The 17,878-nt window shown below is 40.6% G+C and overlaps 2 protein-coding genes across 2 annotated transcripts; both read right to left on the bottom strand.

Annotated features, from left to right (window-relative positions):
* Positions 1–1,294: 1,294 nt before the first annotated feature.
* LOC140248640 (histamine H3 receptor-like) lies at positions 1,295–7,289 on the bottom strand. The gene is made up of 3 exons (XM_072329514.1): positions 7,058–7,289; positions 3,787–3,953; positions 1,295–2,128 (listed from the first exon to the last, which is right to left on the bottom strand). Exons 1-3 carry the CDS (start codon positions 7,272–7,274, stop codon positions 1,355–1,357), a joined length of 1,158 nt encoding a protein of 385 aa, XP_072185615.1. The 5' UTR covers positions 7,275–7,289; the 3' UTR covers positions 1,295–1,354.
* Positions 7,290–11,924: 4,635 nt separating this feature from the next.
* Positions 11,925–17,878, bottom strand: LOC140248642 (histamine H3 receptor-like). The gene is made up of 3 exons (XM_072329523.1): positions 17,647–17,878; positions 14,372–14,538; positions 11,925–12,713 (listed from the first exon to the last, which is right to left on the bottom strand). The coding sequence occupies exons 1-3, from the start codon at positions 17,861–17,863 to the stop codon at positions 11,925–11,927; spliced, it is 1,173 nt and encodes a 390-aa protein (XP_072185624.1). The 5' UTR covers positions 17,864–17,878.

Raw genomic sequence — 17,878 nt, forward strand, 5'->3', positions numbered from 1 at the left:
AAATAACCCTTCATAGCTTGGAAACTGCATATTGGAAGAATATTACCTCCATGCTGTCTCAGCTACATCAGCACACAGACTACAGGTAGTCAGCAATATTAGTCGTTTTCTTTGCTCATGCAGCATGTCCCTTTGCTCAGGGACAGTGACTCCACCATTTCTCTGGACAGTCTGTTCCAACACCTTACAACTCCTTTGGAGAAGAAAATCATGTTAATATCCAACCTGAACTTTACCTGGCACAGCTTAAGGCCATTACCTCTCATCCTATCAATATTTACCTGGGAGAAGAGGCTGACCTCCACCTCAGCACAACCTGTTTTCATGCATTTTTAGAGCGTGAAAAAGTCTACCCCTAGACTCCTCTTCATTGACTCCATCCATGACCAGCTCCTCAGTATCTTCATGGAAAGAAGAGATGTCTTCCCACATTGAGGTGCGTCTCATCCACTTGCAGGGCAGTGCTGCTGCTGTTCTGGGGACACGTGATCAGGTGAGATCCAAGGAGTTCCAAAAGTTCAAAAGGATTATTCAGTCACAGATTCATTCCCCATATCTTCTCTCCCATCATAGTCAAGCCATCTTGCCTTCAACCTACAATGCTTTTGAACAGGAAATAGTACTCTTCTATGATCTCTCAAAACCATAGCTGTAAAAAAAAGTCTTATTTATTGAAGAAGATCCAGAGATGTGCATAAACTCTTTACAATTCTAAATTCTCTACCATTTCACCAGAACAGGTATGTAGTCTAATGCCTTTTTCCAGAGAACGCGTTCACATTAAAAGTAGTTCCTATATTCCCCTGATGTCTGAACATCATTGATGAGAGAAAGCAATCCTGCTACATGCTTGACAACAAATTCATAAAGTAACTGGATGTTTTATGCTAAGTTGGTAAACTGTTTCTGAATGCAGTAAAAACTATTCAAAAGAAATGAAATGGAGAATATTTTAACTTTTGAATACTACTGACACTTAAGGAAAATAACAAATATTTCTCGCATAGCTATTCATTTATTTATTCTTAATAACACCCGTGAACACAAATATTAGCAATGTTGCAATTGGAGATAATATCTTCCACAGCCAGAATGAAGATAATGTCAGCAGTCTACTAAGGAAAGACAGACAGAGGTAATATTCTTTTCCTGGCCAATCTGAACTGCTGAAAAATGTACAGAAACCTTGGGCATGCACATTTCTCTGAAGAACATATTTCACCAAAGTCTTACTCTTCCAGAACAAATTAATGACAAACTTTTGCTATTTACAACAGTCATTCTCTACAGATACAGCTGAACATCAGCCTATTGGTTATTATTATCATTATTATTATTATTATTTTTAAACCTTCTAACAAGAGCCTGTCCTCAATATTGCAAACTTTTTGGGACATAAGATTTTTATAAAAGCTAATCGAAATTTATCATGACAGAGAGGGTAGAGGAATGGGTTCAGAGAGGAATTGATCCACAAAAGCCAAAAGGTAATTTGGTACAGGATTGGATGGACACATTTTCCTTGGCAGGCTCCACGAATTATCATTAGTAAAGTATACGGGGCCCAGCAAATGACAAAGACACACACAATTATGGCAAGTGACTTCGCAATCTTCTTGTCATGATGCAGTTTTGATCTGGTCCTTGAACAAACAGAGAAATCATTTTCTGGGGTCACAGAGCTGGCTCTGGATAGAGGTGAGCTTTCAGCTACCAAAGACTCTTTCTTTGTTTTCTTGGAGGAAGAAGCACTGTCTTCTGTTTCTGACAAAGAAGGTCCTCGCCTCAGCAAAAAACAAAACCTCCAGGACTCACTGCTGCTCCCTGGAGACTCACAGTATTGAATGCTGCCGCGCCGCTGGCGTCTCTGGATGTTGTGGAAGATGCTCACATTGAAGTAGGTGACTGAGATCAGCGGCACAAAGAACTCCAGGGTGGATGCACACAGCAGGAAGTACCAGTTGTTGAAGAACTCAGCATAGCACTGCCCCTCCTCTACCATGCTGCAGCCAGACAGATACTCCCAAAGGAGAACTGCTGGAGAGTAGAGCAGGAAGGCAAAGACCCAGATGGCCACCATCTTAACAATGGGGTTGGACATCATTCCTTGCTGGGCTCTGTAAGATACCTGTGAGAAAAAAAAAGAAAAACTTGTTGCATATGTAGAGGCAAAAAAACAAAGAGAAGTAGCCTGAGAGGAGCTTTGTATAGTATTTACTATCTCAGAACTGCATCTTCAGTGATCACATGAAGTTCATTCGGGCAAGCTTAATTTATTGATGTTAACCTAACATGCGTGTGTCTATGTAACAGTAACAAGTCTTAGAGTCCCGGTTCAGGCAAGAAACACAATCTTCCATCTGTGTTAGCAGTACCTCGCAATTTGGTACGCCTTGTTTGAAACATCTGCAGTCCGAATTGGCTGAATAATTAGCGTTTTATGGTTGCTCAGAGAATGATTCCCATTCATTGGTAACTGCACTGGTTTTCGCAGCACTTTAGAAACACATAATTCTGGACATGTCAAAGTGGTCAACAGAAGATATGGCCCATATTTAATATGCATCTTTGAAAACTTGTTTATTGCACACTTCACAAACAGGCAAAATGCAGCCCTACAGAGTAGCTGTTAGCTGATGAAAAGATAACATCACCTTTTATCTTCCTTATCCCCAGCCTGTGGGCCAGTACACATTCTCTACTGTTCCAGAACAGGCAAATATCCTACAGCTCACACCATCCTCCAGGATAATAGAGTGAATGCATAATTTGGAAAGCTAAGATAGATGTCCCGTTGAAAACAAGAGTACAAATTACTGTAGCTAAATACTATCATACAGATGTCTGTAAGCATTTCTTCCACTTGCAGAGGTGCGCTCAGCTTTGCATCTTGTGGGTGCTGAGTTTTTATGTTTCCAGTATAATTTTTTCTCATTTAAAAAATGTTTTGATGTTTGATTTTCCAGATTTGTTAAATTAAAACAACATTAAATAACAGATTAAAAATAAAAATAAAAAGGGAAGTAAAATAAGTTGAAGTAATTATAATTAAGAAAAATAAAGCTGAAATTTAATCGCATGGCATACTGAAATTTTCATAGGTCAGCAAAGAGCTGAGACCCTTAGCTCAGCCCCACATTTCTCTACCACTTCAGCAAGCAGAGTGACTAGTGAGAACTGCTGATCTCCATCCTTAGCATGAACCAAGATATAAAGCACGTATAAAGTGCAATGGGTGCACTGCAGAAAGCAAAGACATGGAGTGCATCCAAAGTATGGGGTTCTCCTTCAGACACTGGGAGGAGGTTTGTCTCATACCCACAGGCAGTCTCTGCAGTCTGTCCTGAGTCTCACTCTCTGACTTGCTTGCTCTTGCTCCCAGTACTCTGCCAGACCATTAGGAGACAACTCTCAGGCCTAGATGTAACCTCCAGCATCCTTTACTTCCCTGCTTTAGCCTTTCCCTCACATCAATTTCAGATTTCCATCCCCTGTGGTCCCTTTTTTTCCAGCCTCCTGCCTTACCCTCAGCCTACATTCCTTAAAGCAGCAGCACAACAGAATAACAACTTGCAGCAGAACTTGTGAGAAAAGATATATTTGACCAGCTCTGGGCTGGTAGATGGGCTGCAGCTACCTCCACAGGCCAGCATATGTTCTGAAGGCTATAATCTTGATTAACCCAAGGCCTATACTCACCAATATGGCAACATGCAATATTAGCATCAAGATTCAGCCTTGCTAAATCCCACCATCCTGCCACAAGGCTACAAATTGGGTACTTACAGCTTTAGTAACTGAGAGAAAACGGTCGTAGCTAATTATAACAATGTTAAATACTGAAGCTGTACACATGAGATGGTCCACAAGGAGCCAGAGCTTGCAGATGCCTCTTCCAAAGTGCCAGATTCCTGTCAGGGCATAGGGGATGTATAGAGGGATGCAAAATGCACCTATGGAAAGCAATCACAGAGACACCATGAAGTTGTTACAGACTGCAAACAGTATTCTTGGAAGCAGAGACAGTATTCTGGTATTTGGTGCAAAAAGAAAGCATACCATTAAGTAATTAAGTACATAAGTTATATAAAGAAATTCTTACATTACCATGAAATCTAATGAAGACATTCTACATACTAGATCTTCATGTATGTTGACTGTTAGGGATCAGGTCACATCAGCAACAAAGGATCTGCTGAAGAAGAAAACTGCAACCTAACCAACTTGACAGTCTCCAAAGATATATATAATCAGTGTTACAACTTGTATGCATTGTGGTTATGCTCCAAAATGTAACCTTGTTGCTCTGTGTCTCATCTTTCATCAGCGTTTGAGTTTTTCATCAAAATATGTCTACAAAAATTGCTAAAGTAGATTATTAATATAAGATTTGTTAGCACTTGTGCACTAGAGACAGTATATTGGAGAGTCTACACGGTGTCCAGAAACTTTTGCCAACAATAGAGCAGACACAGCAGAGATATGAAAGCCTTTCCCATTTTTAACGGGTGTTTTAAATCACAACATTTCTTCAGCTAAGATTAACTCCAAAACTGTTTTTTGTTTTACTACATTTACCTTTTGTCCAGAAGTCTTTCTACTGAAGCACTTGGAAATATAACACTATGTCAAGAAGGGGTTAATACAGAAAACAAATGGGAGTGACAGTCTGTTGGTGGAATGATCCATCTGATCTGTAGTCTACACTGAGCTACATCCAGTAGAAAGAGAGCTCATTGCTCAATGCAACTAGCAGGAAGGATTTTGCAGCAAGCAGAGTGCCATTCTCTTTTCTCAGGAGACAAGTGATTGGACTTAAGAAAATGGCCTTGTGTTTAGACAAGAGAGGTTTAGATGGGACATTAGGAGGAATTTCTTCACAGAGAGGGAGGTCAAGCATTGGAACAGGCTGCCCAGGGAAGTGATGATATTCCTATCCCTTGAGATGGAGATCCTTCAGAGACATGTTCATGGCAGTAAGGGACATGGTTTGATGGAGGGACATAGTAGGCCAAGTTGGCAGACAGACTTGATCTTGAAGGTCTTTTTCAATCTAAATGATTCTACAATTCTACGATCCTAAATCATTTTCATGTTTTATTTCTAAGCCAGTCACTTATTTATTTTACCACTAATATTCTTTCAAAATTATAGTGCAACATTTAACTCTATTTGTCCACATACCTGAAAAAGCGGATCCAACAGAGATAAGTACAAAGCCATACGCAGCCTCACGATCCATTTTAAACTCTTCAGATTTTTCTTTTTTTAGTATGTCTGTCAAGCTCTTAGAATTCACTGAACATGTTCGGGATGATGTGCTAATGGCTTGTCTTAACAAACATCTAACATATAAGTAGCATCACTTTTGCATAAAACCCTCATTTTTCAAAGTTGCTGATGACAGCTTTTGCTCTCATCAACTTCAGTGGATCAAACAATGTTTAACACTGTGTCAAAAAATGATTACTGTTTTGTTGGGGTATTTTTTTCTGTAGATATCAATACAGATGAAAGAAGAAGGCTTTAAAGAGTTTAAACAACATACATTATGCTGCCTGGAAAGACTCCATACTTCTAAGAAATTTAAAAATACAACAGCAGCTTTGAAAAACAGAACCTTTTCTGACTGATCCTAGAGATGAAGTTCTGGACTTAGATAGTCGATGGGCCAGAAAAATACTGATAACAACCATTACCTGACAACTGACTTGAGACTCCTCAAGGCACCAGCTACAAACAAGAGCAGGTAAGGATGGGAGGTATTTAAATCTCTTGACTAAATTTCAAGATACAAAGACAAACAAAATGTGGAGATGTGAGCAATGATACGATGGCTCCAGCAATTTGTCTGCCTGAAGAAGGAAATCAAAGGCTCAGATTCCTTTCTTTTCTGCCCCCATGGGGTGGGCCGTGGAATTAGGGACCACTTTTAATAAATGGCATAAGTGAAGAAAGGCCCCAGAGACTAGCCTAGTACATCCCACTACTCAGCACTGACAAAGCAACAGCACTTTGAGGGGTGGTATTGCCAGAAGTAGAGTATGTTGGTGAGTGTTATTTCCCTCCTCAAGAGCCAGTGAGTACTGGTCTCTTTGACAGACTCAAAGGGAAAAAACTTGCGTGCAGAAATGCCTCCTTGCTAGCCTCAAGTTAAGCTGATGCCAGAAGATTTTATCATGCTTCTCAAGATAGAATCACTTCCCTTACTCCTAAAGCAAAGGTTTAAAAACTTTGAGCTCTGTGCTTAAGATACTACATTGAAAGAGCCAGGCAGACCTCAGTAAAACACCAAAAACCTTCTAAAAAATAAATAGCACTCAGATCTTACTTAAAAACCTGACATTCTGTTTGCTGGAAGATCTACCTCTGGATCATGGGTTTTTTTCAGTCTTTTCCTCTGTTTTAATGCTCTGATCCCTGCAGGAGCACTGCACAAAGCATTCATGGCCTCTGCCTCTTTCCCAGCATCACTCACTAGGACTGAATCCACTGCAGCTCAAGGACTGGTGCATAGACACTACAGGACAAGGGGACTAATAAGGAAAACAGACGGAAGATGCCAACAGATTGATGCATTTCTTGTAGTGTAGTACACTCACGGGCTATTTAATACTGCATTAAGAATTAATTCCTTTACTTTGATGTACCAGAGATAGCTATATAAGAAAGCAGTTGCTCTCATAAACATGATGTTACGATGACAGGCAAAGAACAGTTTTACACAAGGAGCAAAAGTAAATGAGAAGCTGTAGCAAAGCTCCTCTTTCAATCAATCAGTATTCATGTACAGTAGTTACTCCTCTTTTTTTATAGGAGATATTAAAGGCATTTACAATAAAAAATAATACATTATGTATCACATTATGGTGCATTTTGAGACACAATAGGTTGCTGAAACACTTCACACAGCTTCCATCATTCCTTACCCTTCTCCATGCCACACAGCTGGGAAATATTTCTCCAAGAAGAAATCACCCACCTACAGAAGAAAGACACCCTGCTCCCCCTAAGAGTACTGGAAAGCAAACATTACATGCCTCCTGTTGCAACTTACCCACTGCAAAGTCAGAAATGGCAAGGTTGAGAAAGAAATAGTTACTCCGATGCCTGAGATTCCTGTCCAAGATGAAAGCCAGGATCACCAGGACATTTCCGAGGATCGTGACCAGAGCCAGCAGCACCATGAGCAGAGCCAGGAGCACCAACACACCCAGGGAAAACTGAGGGGTCGATGGCTGTGGGGACAACGTCCCGTTACAGGGTCCCATCATGCATGGAGTTTCGGCAGAAGAAACTTGGGAAGAAACTTGCATCTGTCAGATCTATCCTGAAGACTGAGAAAAGCCTATCAGCAGAATAGACTACAGGCTGAGACATCCAAAGAAACTCCACAGTATCAAAATAACAGATTATATGATTTCAAAAACTGGAGTCTTCAGTGCTCGTCTGAATGCACCTGAAAAAAAAAAAAATCTATAAAAAAGACACCTAATAAGTAAATGCACACTGTAAGACAGTTTATCTCTTTCCTGAAGGCTGATTCTTATCTTCTGAGGTCAGACAAGTTAGTCTGAAAACTCTTCAAAGCCAGACAGTTTGCATATTAGCATTATGCAAGTAGATTTTACCCTGAATTCGGCTAAGGCTAAAAACGGAATTCTTTTCACTTCCCCAGTGGTCAACAGGATTTCAATAATCACGGTTCTATTTTTCTTGCTGTAAAATGTAGGCACTGTTAATCTTGTTGCTATAGCACTTACTAAATTACATAGCTAACAACAGAGATAAGCTGGCGGTTACAGAGCATCTAAAATTCATGTGTACGTTACAGAAGTGTTACCTTTTGAATTCGCTCCAAACAAGAAACCTTGGGCATAGCAAGCCAAGAGCCTGGCCTTTGGAAGAACTTGTTAGTGTGGTCCGTGCAATCTTCCACTTCATACCATGTGCCAGGAAAGAGCCTACTGCACTACATGCCAAGCCCTTCGTCCTTTGGAGGCTTAAGAAAGCATAGCTGTTCTTCATTGTAATTTCACCTATTTCAGGAAGAGTGACACAGAAATCAGCAGGCTGTGGCTGTGACTCATGCCTTTGGGTCACCAGCCCCATAGTGCTACAGCTCTGAACAGGTTTTTAGGCTGCGGTTGTAGCACTAGATGTTTAGCAAGAAGATGTAGCACACTAAACACGGAAAGAAAGCACTAAGATACTTTGGTGAAGTGTTCTGATCATGTCTTGGGAAAAAAATATTTTAAAGAGAATTAAAGCAAAAAGTGTTAGCACAACAGGAGCAGAAAGCACCTTGGGAATGATAAAATACAGCAAATGGACACTTGCCTCAAGCACAGCCTGGGAACTTCACGGGAGGAGCTATACCTGCTAGAACAGTCACAAAGCCATCAGGATACAGTGAAGGAACTTAAAATCCTGCTTGGCCATGTAAGCATGGTGTTAGAGAAACTAAAACTTACCTGGAGTTGATGCCTGTAAAGCACATCAAAGATGACGCAAGGAGCTTCCACCTAGAGCCTCCACCTCTACAGTAGTAGTAAAAAGCTGAACAAGAAAAATGTGGGCTAGTTGCTGAATGGGGCTGATGATCTAGTGATAGCAGATGTGGATAAAGCCAACATTATCATCACTGTCTTCACCTCAATCTGTACTAACTGCATCTTTCCTCCCACCCCCATGCTTAGTGAGCAAGTTCAAGGAGGAAATCTGATGGAAACAGGTGGAAGATTGAGACGGGAATCCATGGAACCCAATGGATTTAACTCAAGAGGACTAGGAGAACCAACTACCATCCTTGCAAGGCTACTTCCCACCCTTTTTGAAAGGTCTTGGAGTTCCAGGAAGGTTCCTGATCACCTGATTCCCTGATGAGGGAAAAAAATATCTACGTGGACTATCCTTCTTTCTTCCCTGTGAAGTAAAACTACAGCCTATCACAGAGGACACAGGCATTATAGGAGAATCATTAGGGTTAAAGACTTTTCTAAGTAATAAACAGACAAGCAAATAAACAAAAATAGCACCATTCCTCCCAACACGTATGTTTGATTTGATTTTTAAGATTTCACGGGGCAAATTTAGCAAAATGCTGTTGTGGGTGGGGTTAGACCTCACAGAATCATGAGCCTACTACCATCACTGTCTGCTTACAACAGCTACTGAACTTCTCCACAGACAGAAAAAAATGCAATGCCATTACATGATGAAAAGGATAACTGGGTAGCAAAACTTTGCTTAGGAAAGCAAACTTGGCAAGGAAAGTGCTTTTTAGGCAGTGCACAAAAGGCATGCCCAAAAACAAATGCTGAGCAAGCATACTAGCAGAAGCCTGAGAAGTATCTATTAGAGAGGAAGACAGGATGACACTTGAACTTAGACAGCTTTAACACTGAGAATAGCAACAGTGTTTGGCTTAGTTTGGGAGCAGTAGAGCAGATAGAAACACACAGCAAACTCCACAAATATACAGGAGCTGTGTGAACACTGTACAGCAAAAACATAGAGCTCTAGTGATTTCAGTATTCTATGTGGTTTCAGAATTACTGCATGTTGTGCTCCCTGAAAAAACTCTGCTGCAGAGTTTTTACCATTTTACTTAGTTAATAATTGAATAGGCTATTTTTCCACAGTAATCAATCTCATTTAGTTGTAAAATGCAAAACATTTTCTTACATGTTTTTATTTGTTTTACTGGATGTATAAGATAGAAAAGCATGCAGTTCAAGTCTTTCCCAGTTTGGGCCTGCCTACAGCTTCTCTGTTGAGCAGATGCCTATTTAATAGACACCAGCTATTCTATAAATGTTTCAAGCATGTACATGCAGGTGGGTTTCATTTTGTTTTGGGTTTTTTCAAGCCTTACAGAAAAGTAAAGCCCACAAAAATCTGTGCCAGCACCTTAACTCATGACAGTGAAAGAAGCTGTGCTGAATCAGTGACTTCTTGAAGACATTTATCTCCTAGCAGACAGGCTTACAATGCATAATACTACTTGTTTAAGGCAAGGAAACAAGAATAAGCTGTGAAACGCTATTGCCTGCCAGTATGAAAACTGGAAAGAGAAACCTTAAGCTCCAGGCCTCAAAGCAGAATGGGATTTTAGCTCCTCAAAACTATTAACTTCTGTGCTACCATTAAGCTGTTTGTATGCACTTGGACTGCGCTCACAAAGGGGTCCTCTGGTTTGGCAACACTTCCACAGTCCATTTCAAACATGATATTTATTCCAAAAGAAAACTACTTAAAACTTTGTTATTCTGTGCAAGTATTAAATTTATGTTTCTGTGTTTTTTACATACAAAGGTATAAGTAAGTGTCCCTCTCTACTCTGCCCTCATGAGGCCCTGTCTGGAGTACTGTGTCCAAGTCCAGGGACCCCAGTACAGGAAAGATGCGGAACTCTTAGAACAGGTCCAGAGGATGGCCACTGAGATGATCAGAGGGATGGAGCACCTCTCTTATGAGGAAAGGTTGAGGGAGACCTCACTGTGGCCTTCCAGTACCTGAAGGGAGCATTTAAACATAAGGGGGAACACACCTGTTTACAAGGGTGGACAGTGATGGGACAAGGGGGAACAGCTTTAAACTAAGGGAAGGTTTAGGTTAGAGATTAGGAGGAAGTTTTTCCACACAGAGGGTGGTAGCACAGGTTGCCCAAGGAGGCTGTGGATGCCCCATCCCTGGAGGCATTCAAGGCCAGGCTGGATGTGGCTCTGGGCAGCCTGGTCTGGTGGTTGGTGACCCTGCACATAGCAGGGTCTTGAAACCAGATGATCATTGTTGTCCTTTTCAACCCAGGACATTCTATGATTCTATGATAGAGAAAACCCAGCTTGATGCTGGTTCAGTGGCAGAGAAAATGCACATAATATCACAGCAACGTGGCATAAAGAAACAATTTAGTTTAAACATCACTCTGACAGCTTGAATTCACTCCAGCCATTTTGATGGAATATCTTCGCACTTGCAAAGCTTTGCACACAGGAGAATGATGTCTGTTCTCATACAGACAGCCAAAAAACTCGAATTCAGTATGAACTTTGTATTGCTCACTTTGCTCCTCCAACAGGAATGTGATCATGTGCCAAAGCTTCTTCTAAGTAATCAAAGAGTGCACAAATCCAGCACTGAAGATGACTTAAGCATGACCAAAGAGGCAGCCATTACCAGGAGAAAAGCTGGGGCTGGTAAATTGAACAACTGTTTATACCTGTGATTATTTTGATAAACGGTCTAAAAATTTCATTACCATGGAAACATCTATTTTTCTAAAAACGACTCATTTACTAACATACACACATTGTGTCCTACAGCACCAAGAACAAACTACCTTATAATTATAAGGAGAAAGATGCTGGATTAGGCAGTCTATACAATTGAATAACACCCATCATTGTGATTAAAATGACTACAGAGCCCTATATTGTCTTCAAAACACTTTTTAAAAGGAAATGTTACTGTTCCTGTGTGGTTTTTACACAGCATTTCAAAACTGTAGCAGGTCTTTCTCCTCTGATAGCTCGAGCTCTACAGAATGAACATCAAATTTTAACTCAACACATGCAAAAAAAAGGTATGTCCCCTCCAATGAACATATATAGAGATATCTACAGAAGAGTTTCCCATTATACCAAAAAGAAGCTCCTCGAGCCCATAAGTCAGGAAGAGCATCCAGTAAAACTTTGTTATTAATTACACACCACCTACAGGAATGAAATCTTGAATGAACCAGCATAAACAAATAATAATAATAATAATCTGAAAATCAGCAAAATAAGAGCAAGTGCCTGCCTCTGCCTATTCTTAATGCCAATAGCAAACAAATGTTTTTCTCTATTTCTATTGAAGAAATGTGGGAAAAAAAGGCAGTAAGAGACAAATGTTATTTCTGACTCTTTTACTTTAATGTTTTAAACAGAAGGTGTTTCATTTGATCTCAACGTCACCAACTTTTGGGGACATAATATTTTCATAAAAGCCATTTGAAATCTCATATGACAGAGTGGGTAAAGAAATGGGTTCAGAGAGGAATTGATCCACAAAAGCCAAAAGGTAATTTCATACAGGACTGGAGGAACACATTTTCCTTGGCAGGCTCCACGAATTATCATTAGTAAAGTATACGGGGCCCAGCAAATGGCAAAAACACACACAATTATGGCAAGTGACTTTGCAATCTTCTTGTCTCTTTGCAGTCTTGTCCGAGAATTCGCACAGAAAGATGCAGAGAAGTCACTTTTGACAACCACAGGACTCGTTGCTGTTGGAGATGTATAGTTAGACACCAGTGATGGTCTCAATGACCTCATTACTGATAAAGCACTGTCTTCTGTTTCTGACAAAGAAGGTCCTCGCCTCAGCAAAAAACAAAACCTCCAGGACTCACTGCTGCTCCCTGGAGACTCACAGTATTGAATGCTGCCGCGCCGCTGGCGTCTCTGGATGTTGTGGAAGATGCTCACATTGAAGTAGGTGACTGAGATCAGCGGCACAAAGAACTCCAGGGTGGATGCACACAGCAAAAAGTACCAGTTGTTGAAGAACTCAGCATAGCACTGCCCCTCCTCTACCATGCTGCAGCCAGACAGATACTCCCAAAGGAGAACTGCTGGAGAGTAGAGCAGGAAGGCAAAGACCCAGATGGCCACCATCTTGACAACAGGGTTGGACATCATTCCTTGCTGGGCTCTGTAAGATACCTGTGAGAAAAAAAAAGAAAAACTTGTTGCATATGTAGAGGCAAAAAAACAAAGAGAAGTAGCCTGAGAGGAGCTTTGTATAGTATTTACTATCTCAGAACTGCATCTTCAGTGATCACATGAAGTTCATTCGGGCAAGCTTAATTTATTGATGTTAACCTAACATGCGTGTGTCTATGTAACAGTAACAAGTCTTAGAGTCCCGGTTCAGGCAAGAAACACAATCTTCCATCTGTGTTAGCAGTACCTCGCAATTTGGTACGCCTTGTTTGAAACATCTGCAGTCCGAATTGGCTGAATAATTAGCGTTTTATGGTTGCTCAGAGAATGATTCCCATTCATTGGTAACTGCACTGGTTTTTGCAGCACTTTAGAAACACATAATTCTGGACATGTCAAAGTGGTCAACAGAAGATATGGCCCATATTTTATATGCATCTTTGAAAACTTGTTTATTGCACACTTCACAAACAGGCAAAATCCAGCCCTACAGAGTAGCTGTTAGCTGATGAAAAGATAACATCACCTTTTATCTTCCTTATCCCCAGCCTGTGGGCCAGTACACATTCTCTACTGTTCCAGAACAGGCAAATATCCTACAGCTCACACCATCCTCCAGGATAATAGAGTGAATGCATAATTTGGAAAGCTAAGATAGATGTCCCGTTGAAAACAAGAGTACAAATTACTGTAGCTAAATACTATCATACAGATGTCTGTAAGCATTTCTTCCACTTGCAGAGGTGCGCTCAGCTTTGCATCTTGTGGGTGCTGAGTTTTTATGTTTCCAGTATAATTTTTTCTCATTTAAAAAATGTTTTGATGTTTGATTTTCCAGATTTGTTAAATTAAAACAACATTAAATAACAGATTAAAAATAAAAATAAAAAGGGAAGTAAAATAAGTTGAAGTAATTATAATTAAGAAAAATAAAGCTGAAATTTAATCGCATGGCATACTGAAATTTTCATAGGTCAGCAAAGAGCTGAGGCCCTTAGCTCAGCCCCACATTTCTCTACCACTTCAGCAAGCAGAGTGACTAGTGAGAACTGCTGATCTCCATCCTTAGCATGAACCAAGATATAAAGCACGTATAAAGTGCAATGGGTGCACTGCAGAAAGCAAAGACATGGAGTGCATCCAAAGTATGGGGTTCTCCTTCAGACACTGGGAGGAGGTTTGTCTCATACCCACAGGCAGTCTCTGCAGTCTGTCCTGAGTCTCACTCTCTGACTTGCTTGCTCTTGCTCCCAGTACTCTGCCAGACCATTAGGAGACAACTCTCAGGCCTAGATGTAACCTCCAGCATCCTTTACTTCCCTGCTTTAGCCTTTCCCTCACATCAATTTCAGATTTCCATCCCCTGTGGTCCCTTTTTTTCCAGCCTCCTGCCTTACCCTCAGCCTACATTCCTTAAAGCAGCAGCACAACAGAATAACAACTTGCAGCAGAACTTGTGAGAAAAGATATATTTGACCAGCTCTGGGCTGGTAGATGGGCTGCAGCTACCTCCACAGGCCAGCGTATGTTCTGAAGGCTATAATCTTGATTAACCCAAGGCCTATACTCACCAATATGGCAACATGCAATATTAGCATCAAGATTCAGCCTTGCTAAATCCCACCATCCTGCCACAAGGCTACAAATTGGGTACTTACAGCTTTAGTAACTGAGAGAAAACGGTCGTAGCTAATTATAACAATGTTAAATACTGAAGCTGTACACATGAGATGGTCCACAAGGAGCCAGAGCTTGCAGATGCCTCTTCCAAAGTGCCAGATTCCTGTCAGGGCATAGGGGATGTATAGAGGGATGCAAAATGCACCTATGGAAAGCAATCACAGAGACACCATGAAGTTGTTACAGACTGCAAACAGTATTCTTGGAAGCAGAGACAGTATTCTGGTATTTGGTGCAAAAAGAAAGCATACCATTAAGTAATTAAGTACATAAGTTATATAAAGAAATTCTTACATTACCATGAAATCTAATGAAGACATTCTACATACTAGATCTTCATGTATGTTGACTGTTAGGGATCAGGTCACATCAGCAACAAAGGATCTGCTGAAGAAGAAAACTGCAACCTAACCAACTTGACAGTCTCCAAAGATATATATAATCAGTGTTACAACTTGTATGCATTGTGGTTATGCTCCAAAATGTAACCTTGTTGCTCTGTGTCTCATCTTTCATCAGCGTTTGAGTTTTTCATCAAAATATGTCTACAAAAATTGCTAAAGTAGATTATTAATATAAGATTTGTTAGCACTTGTGCACTAGAGACAGTATATTGGAGAGTCTACACGGTGTCCAGAAACTTTTGCCAACAATAGAGCAGACACAGCAGAGATATGAAAGCCTTTCCCATTTTTAACGGGTGTTTTAAATCACAACATTTCTTCAGCTAAGATTAACTCCAAAACTGTTTTTTGTTTTACTACATTTACCTTTTGTCCAGAAGTCTTTCTACTGAAGCACTTGGAAATATAACACTATGTCAAGAAGGGGTTAATACAGAAAACAAATGGGAGTGACAGTCTGTTGGTGGAATGATCCATCTGATCTGTAGTCTACACTGAGCTACATCCAGTAGAAAGAGAGCTCATTGCTCAATGCAACTAGCAGGAAGGATTTTGCAGCAAGCAGAGTGCCATTCTCTTTTCTCAGGAGACAAGTGATTGGACTTAAGAAAATGGCCTTGTGTTTAGACAAGAGAGGTTTAGATGGGACATTAGGAGGAATTTCTTCACAGAGAGGGAGGTCAAGCATTGGAACAGGCTGCCCAGGGAAGTGATGATATTCCTATCCCTTGAGATGGAGATCCTTCAGAGACATGTTCATGGCAGTAAGGGACATGGTTTGATGGAGGGACATAGTAGGCCAAGTTGGCAGACAGACTTGATCTTGAAGGTCTTTTTCAATCTAAATGATTCTACAATTCTACGATCCTAAATCATTTTCATGTTTTATTTCTAAGCCAGTCACTTATTTATTTTACCACTAATATTCTTTCAAAATTATAGTGCAACATTTAACTCTATTTGTCCACATACCTGAAAAAGCGGATCCAACAGAGATAAGTACAAAGCCATACGCAGCCTCACGATCCATTTTAAACTCTTCAGATTTTTCTTTTTTAGTATGTCTGTCAAGCTCTTAGAATTCACTGAACATGTTCGGGATGATGTGCTAATGGCTTGTCTTAACAAACATCTAACATATAAGTAGCATCACTTTTGCATAAAACCCTCATTTTTCAAAGTTGCTGATGACAGCTTTTGCTCTCATCAACTTCAGTGGATCAAACAATGTTTAACACTGTGTCAAAAAATGATTACTGTTTTGTTGGGGTATTTTTTTCTGTAGATATCAATACAGATGAAAGAAGAAGGCTTTAAAGAGTTTAAACAACATACGTTATGCTGCCTGGAAAGATTCCATACTTCTAAGTAATTTAAAAATACAACAGCAGCTTTGAAAAACTGAACCTTTTCTGACTGATCCTAGAGATGAAGTCCTGGACTTAGATAGTCGATGGGCCAGAAAAATACTGATAACAACCATTACCTGACAACTGACTTGAGACTCCTCAAGGCACCAGCTACAAACAAGAGCAGGTAAGGATGGGAGGTATTTAAATCTCTTGACTAAATTTCAAGATACAAAGACAAACAAAATGTGGAGATGTGAGCAATGATACGATGGCTCCAGCAATTTGTCTGCCTGAAGAAGGAAATCAAAGGCTCAGATTCCTTTCTTTTCTGCCCCCATGGGGTGGGCCGTGGAATTAGGGACTGCTTTTAATAAATGGCATAAGTGAAGAAAGGCCCCAGAGACTAGCCTAGTACATCTCACTACTCAGCACTGACAAAGCAACAGCACTTTGAGGGGTGGTATTGCCAGAAGTAGAGTATGTTGGTGAGTGTTATTTCCCTCCTCAAGAGCCAGTGAGTACTGGTCTCTTTGACAGACTCAAAGGGAAAGAACTTGCGTGCAGAAATGCCTCCTTGCTAGCCTCAAGTTAAGCTGATGCCGGAAGATTTTATCATGCTTCTCAAGATAGAATCACTTCCCTTACTCCTAAAGCAAAGGTTTAAAAACTTTGAGCTCTGTGCTTAAGATACTACATTGGAAGAGCCAGGCAGACCTCAGTAAAACACCAAAAACCTTCTAAAAAATAAATAGCACTCAGATCTTACTTAAAAACCTGACTTATTCTGTTTGCTGGAAGATCTACCTCTGGATCATGGTTTTTTTTCAGTCTTTTCCTCTGTTTTAATGCTCTGATCCCTGCAGGAGCACTGCACAAAGCATTCATGGCTGCTGCCTCTTTCCCAGCATCACTCACTAGGACTGAATCCACTGCAGCTCAAGGACTGGTGCATAGACACTACAGGACAAGGGGACTAGTAAGGAAAACAGACGGAAGATGCCAACAGATTGATGCATTTCTTGTAGTGTAGTACACTCACAGGCTATTTAATTCTGCATTAAGAATTCATTCCTTTACTTTGATGTACCAGAGATAGCTATATAAAAAAGCAGTCACTCTCATAAACATGAGGTTACGATGACAGGCAATGAACAGTTTTACACAAGGAGCAAAAGTAAATGAGAAGCTGTAGCAAAGCTCCTCTTTCAGTCAATCAGTATTCATGTACAGTAGTTACTCCTCTTTTTTTTTTTTAGGAGATATTAAAGGCATTTACAATAAAAAATAATACATTATGTATCACATTATGGTGCATTTTGAGACACAATAGGCTGCTGAAACACTTCACACAGCTTCCATCATTCCTTACCCTTCTCCATGCCACACAGCTGGGAAATATTTCTCCAAGAAGAAATCACCCACCTACAGAAGAAAGACACCCTGCTCCCTCTAAGAGTACTGGAAAGCAAACATTACATGCTTCCCATTGCAACTTACCCACTGCAAAGTCAGAAATGGCAAGGTTGAGAAAGAAATAGTTACTCCGATGCCTGAGATTCCTGTCCAAGATGAAAGCCAGGATCACCAGGACGTTTCCGAGGATTGTGACCAGAGCCAGCAGCACCATGAGCAGAGCCAGGAGCACCAACACACCCAGGGAAAACTGAGGGGTCGATGGCTGTGGGGACAACGTCCCGTTACAGGGTCCCATCATGCATGGAGTTTCGGC

Source organism: Excalfactoria chinensis, chromosome 2, assembly GCF_039878825.1.
Source record: "Excalfactoria chinensis isolate bCotChi1 chromosome 2, bCotChi1.hap2, whole genome shotgun sequence".
Taxonomy (NCBI): domain Eukaryota; kingdom Metazoa; phylum Chordata; class Aves; order Galliformes; family Phasianidae; genus Excalfactoria; species Excalfactoria chinensis.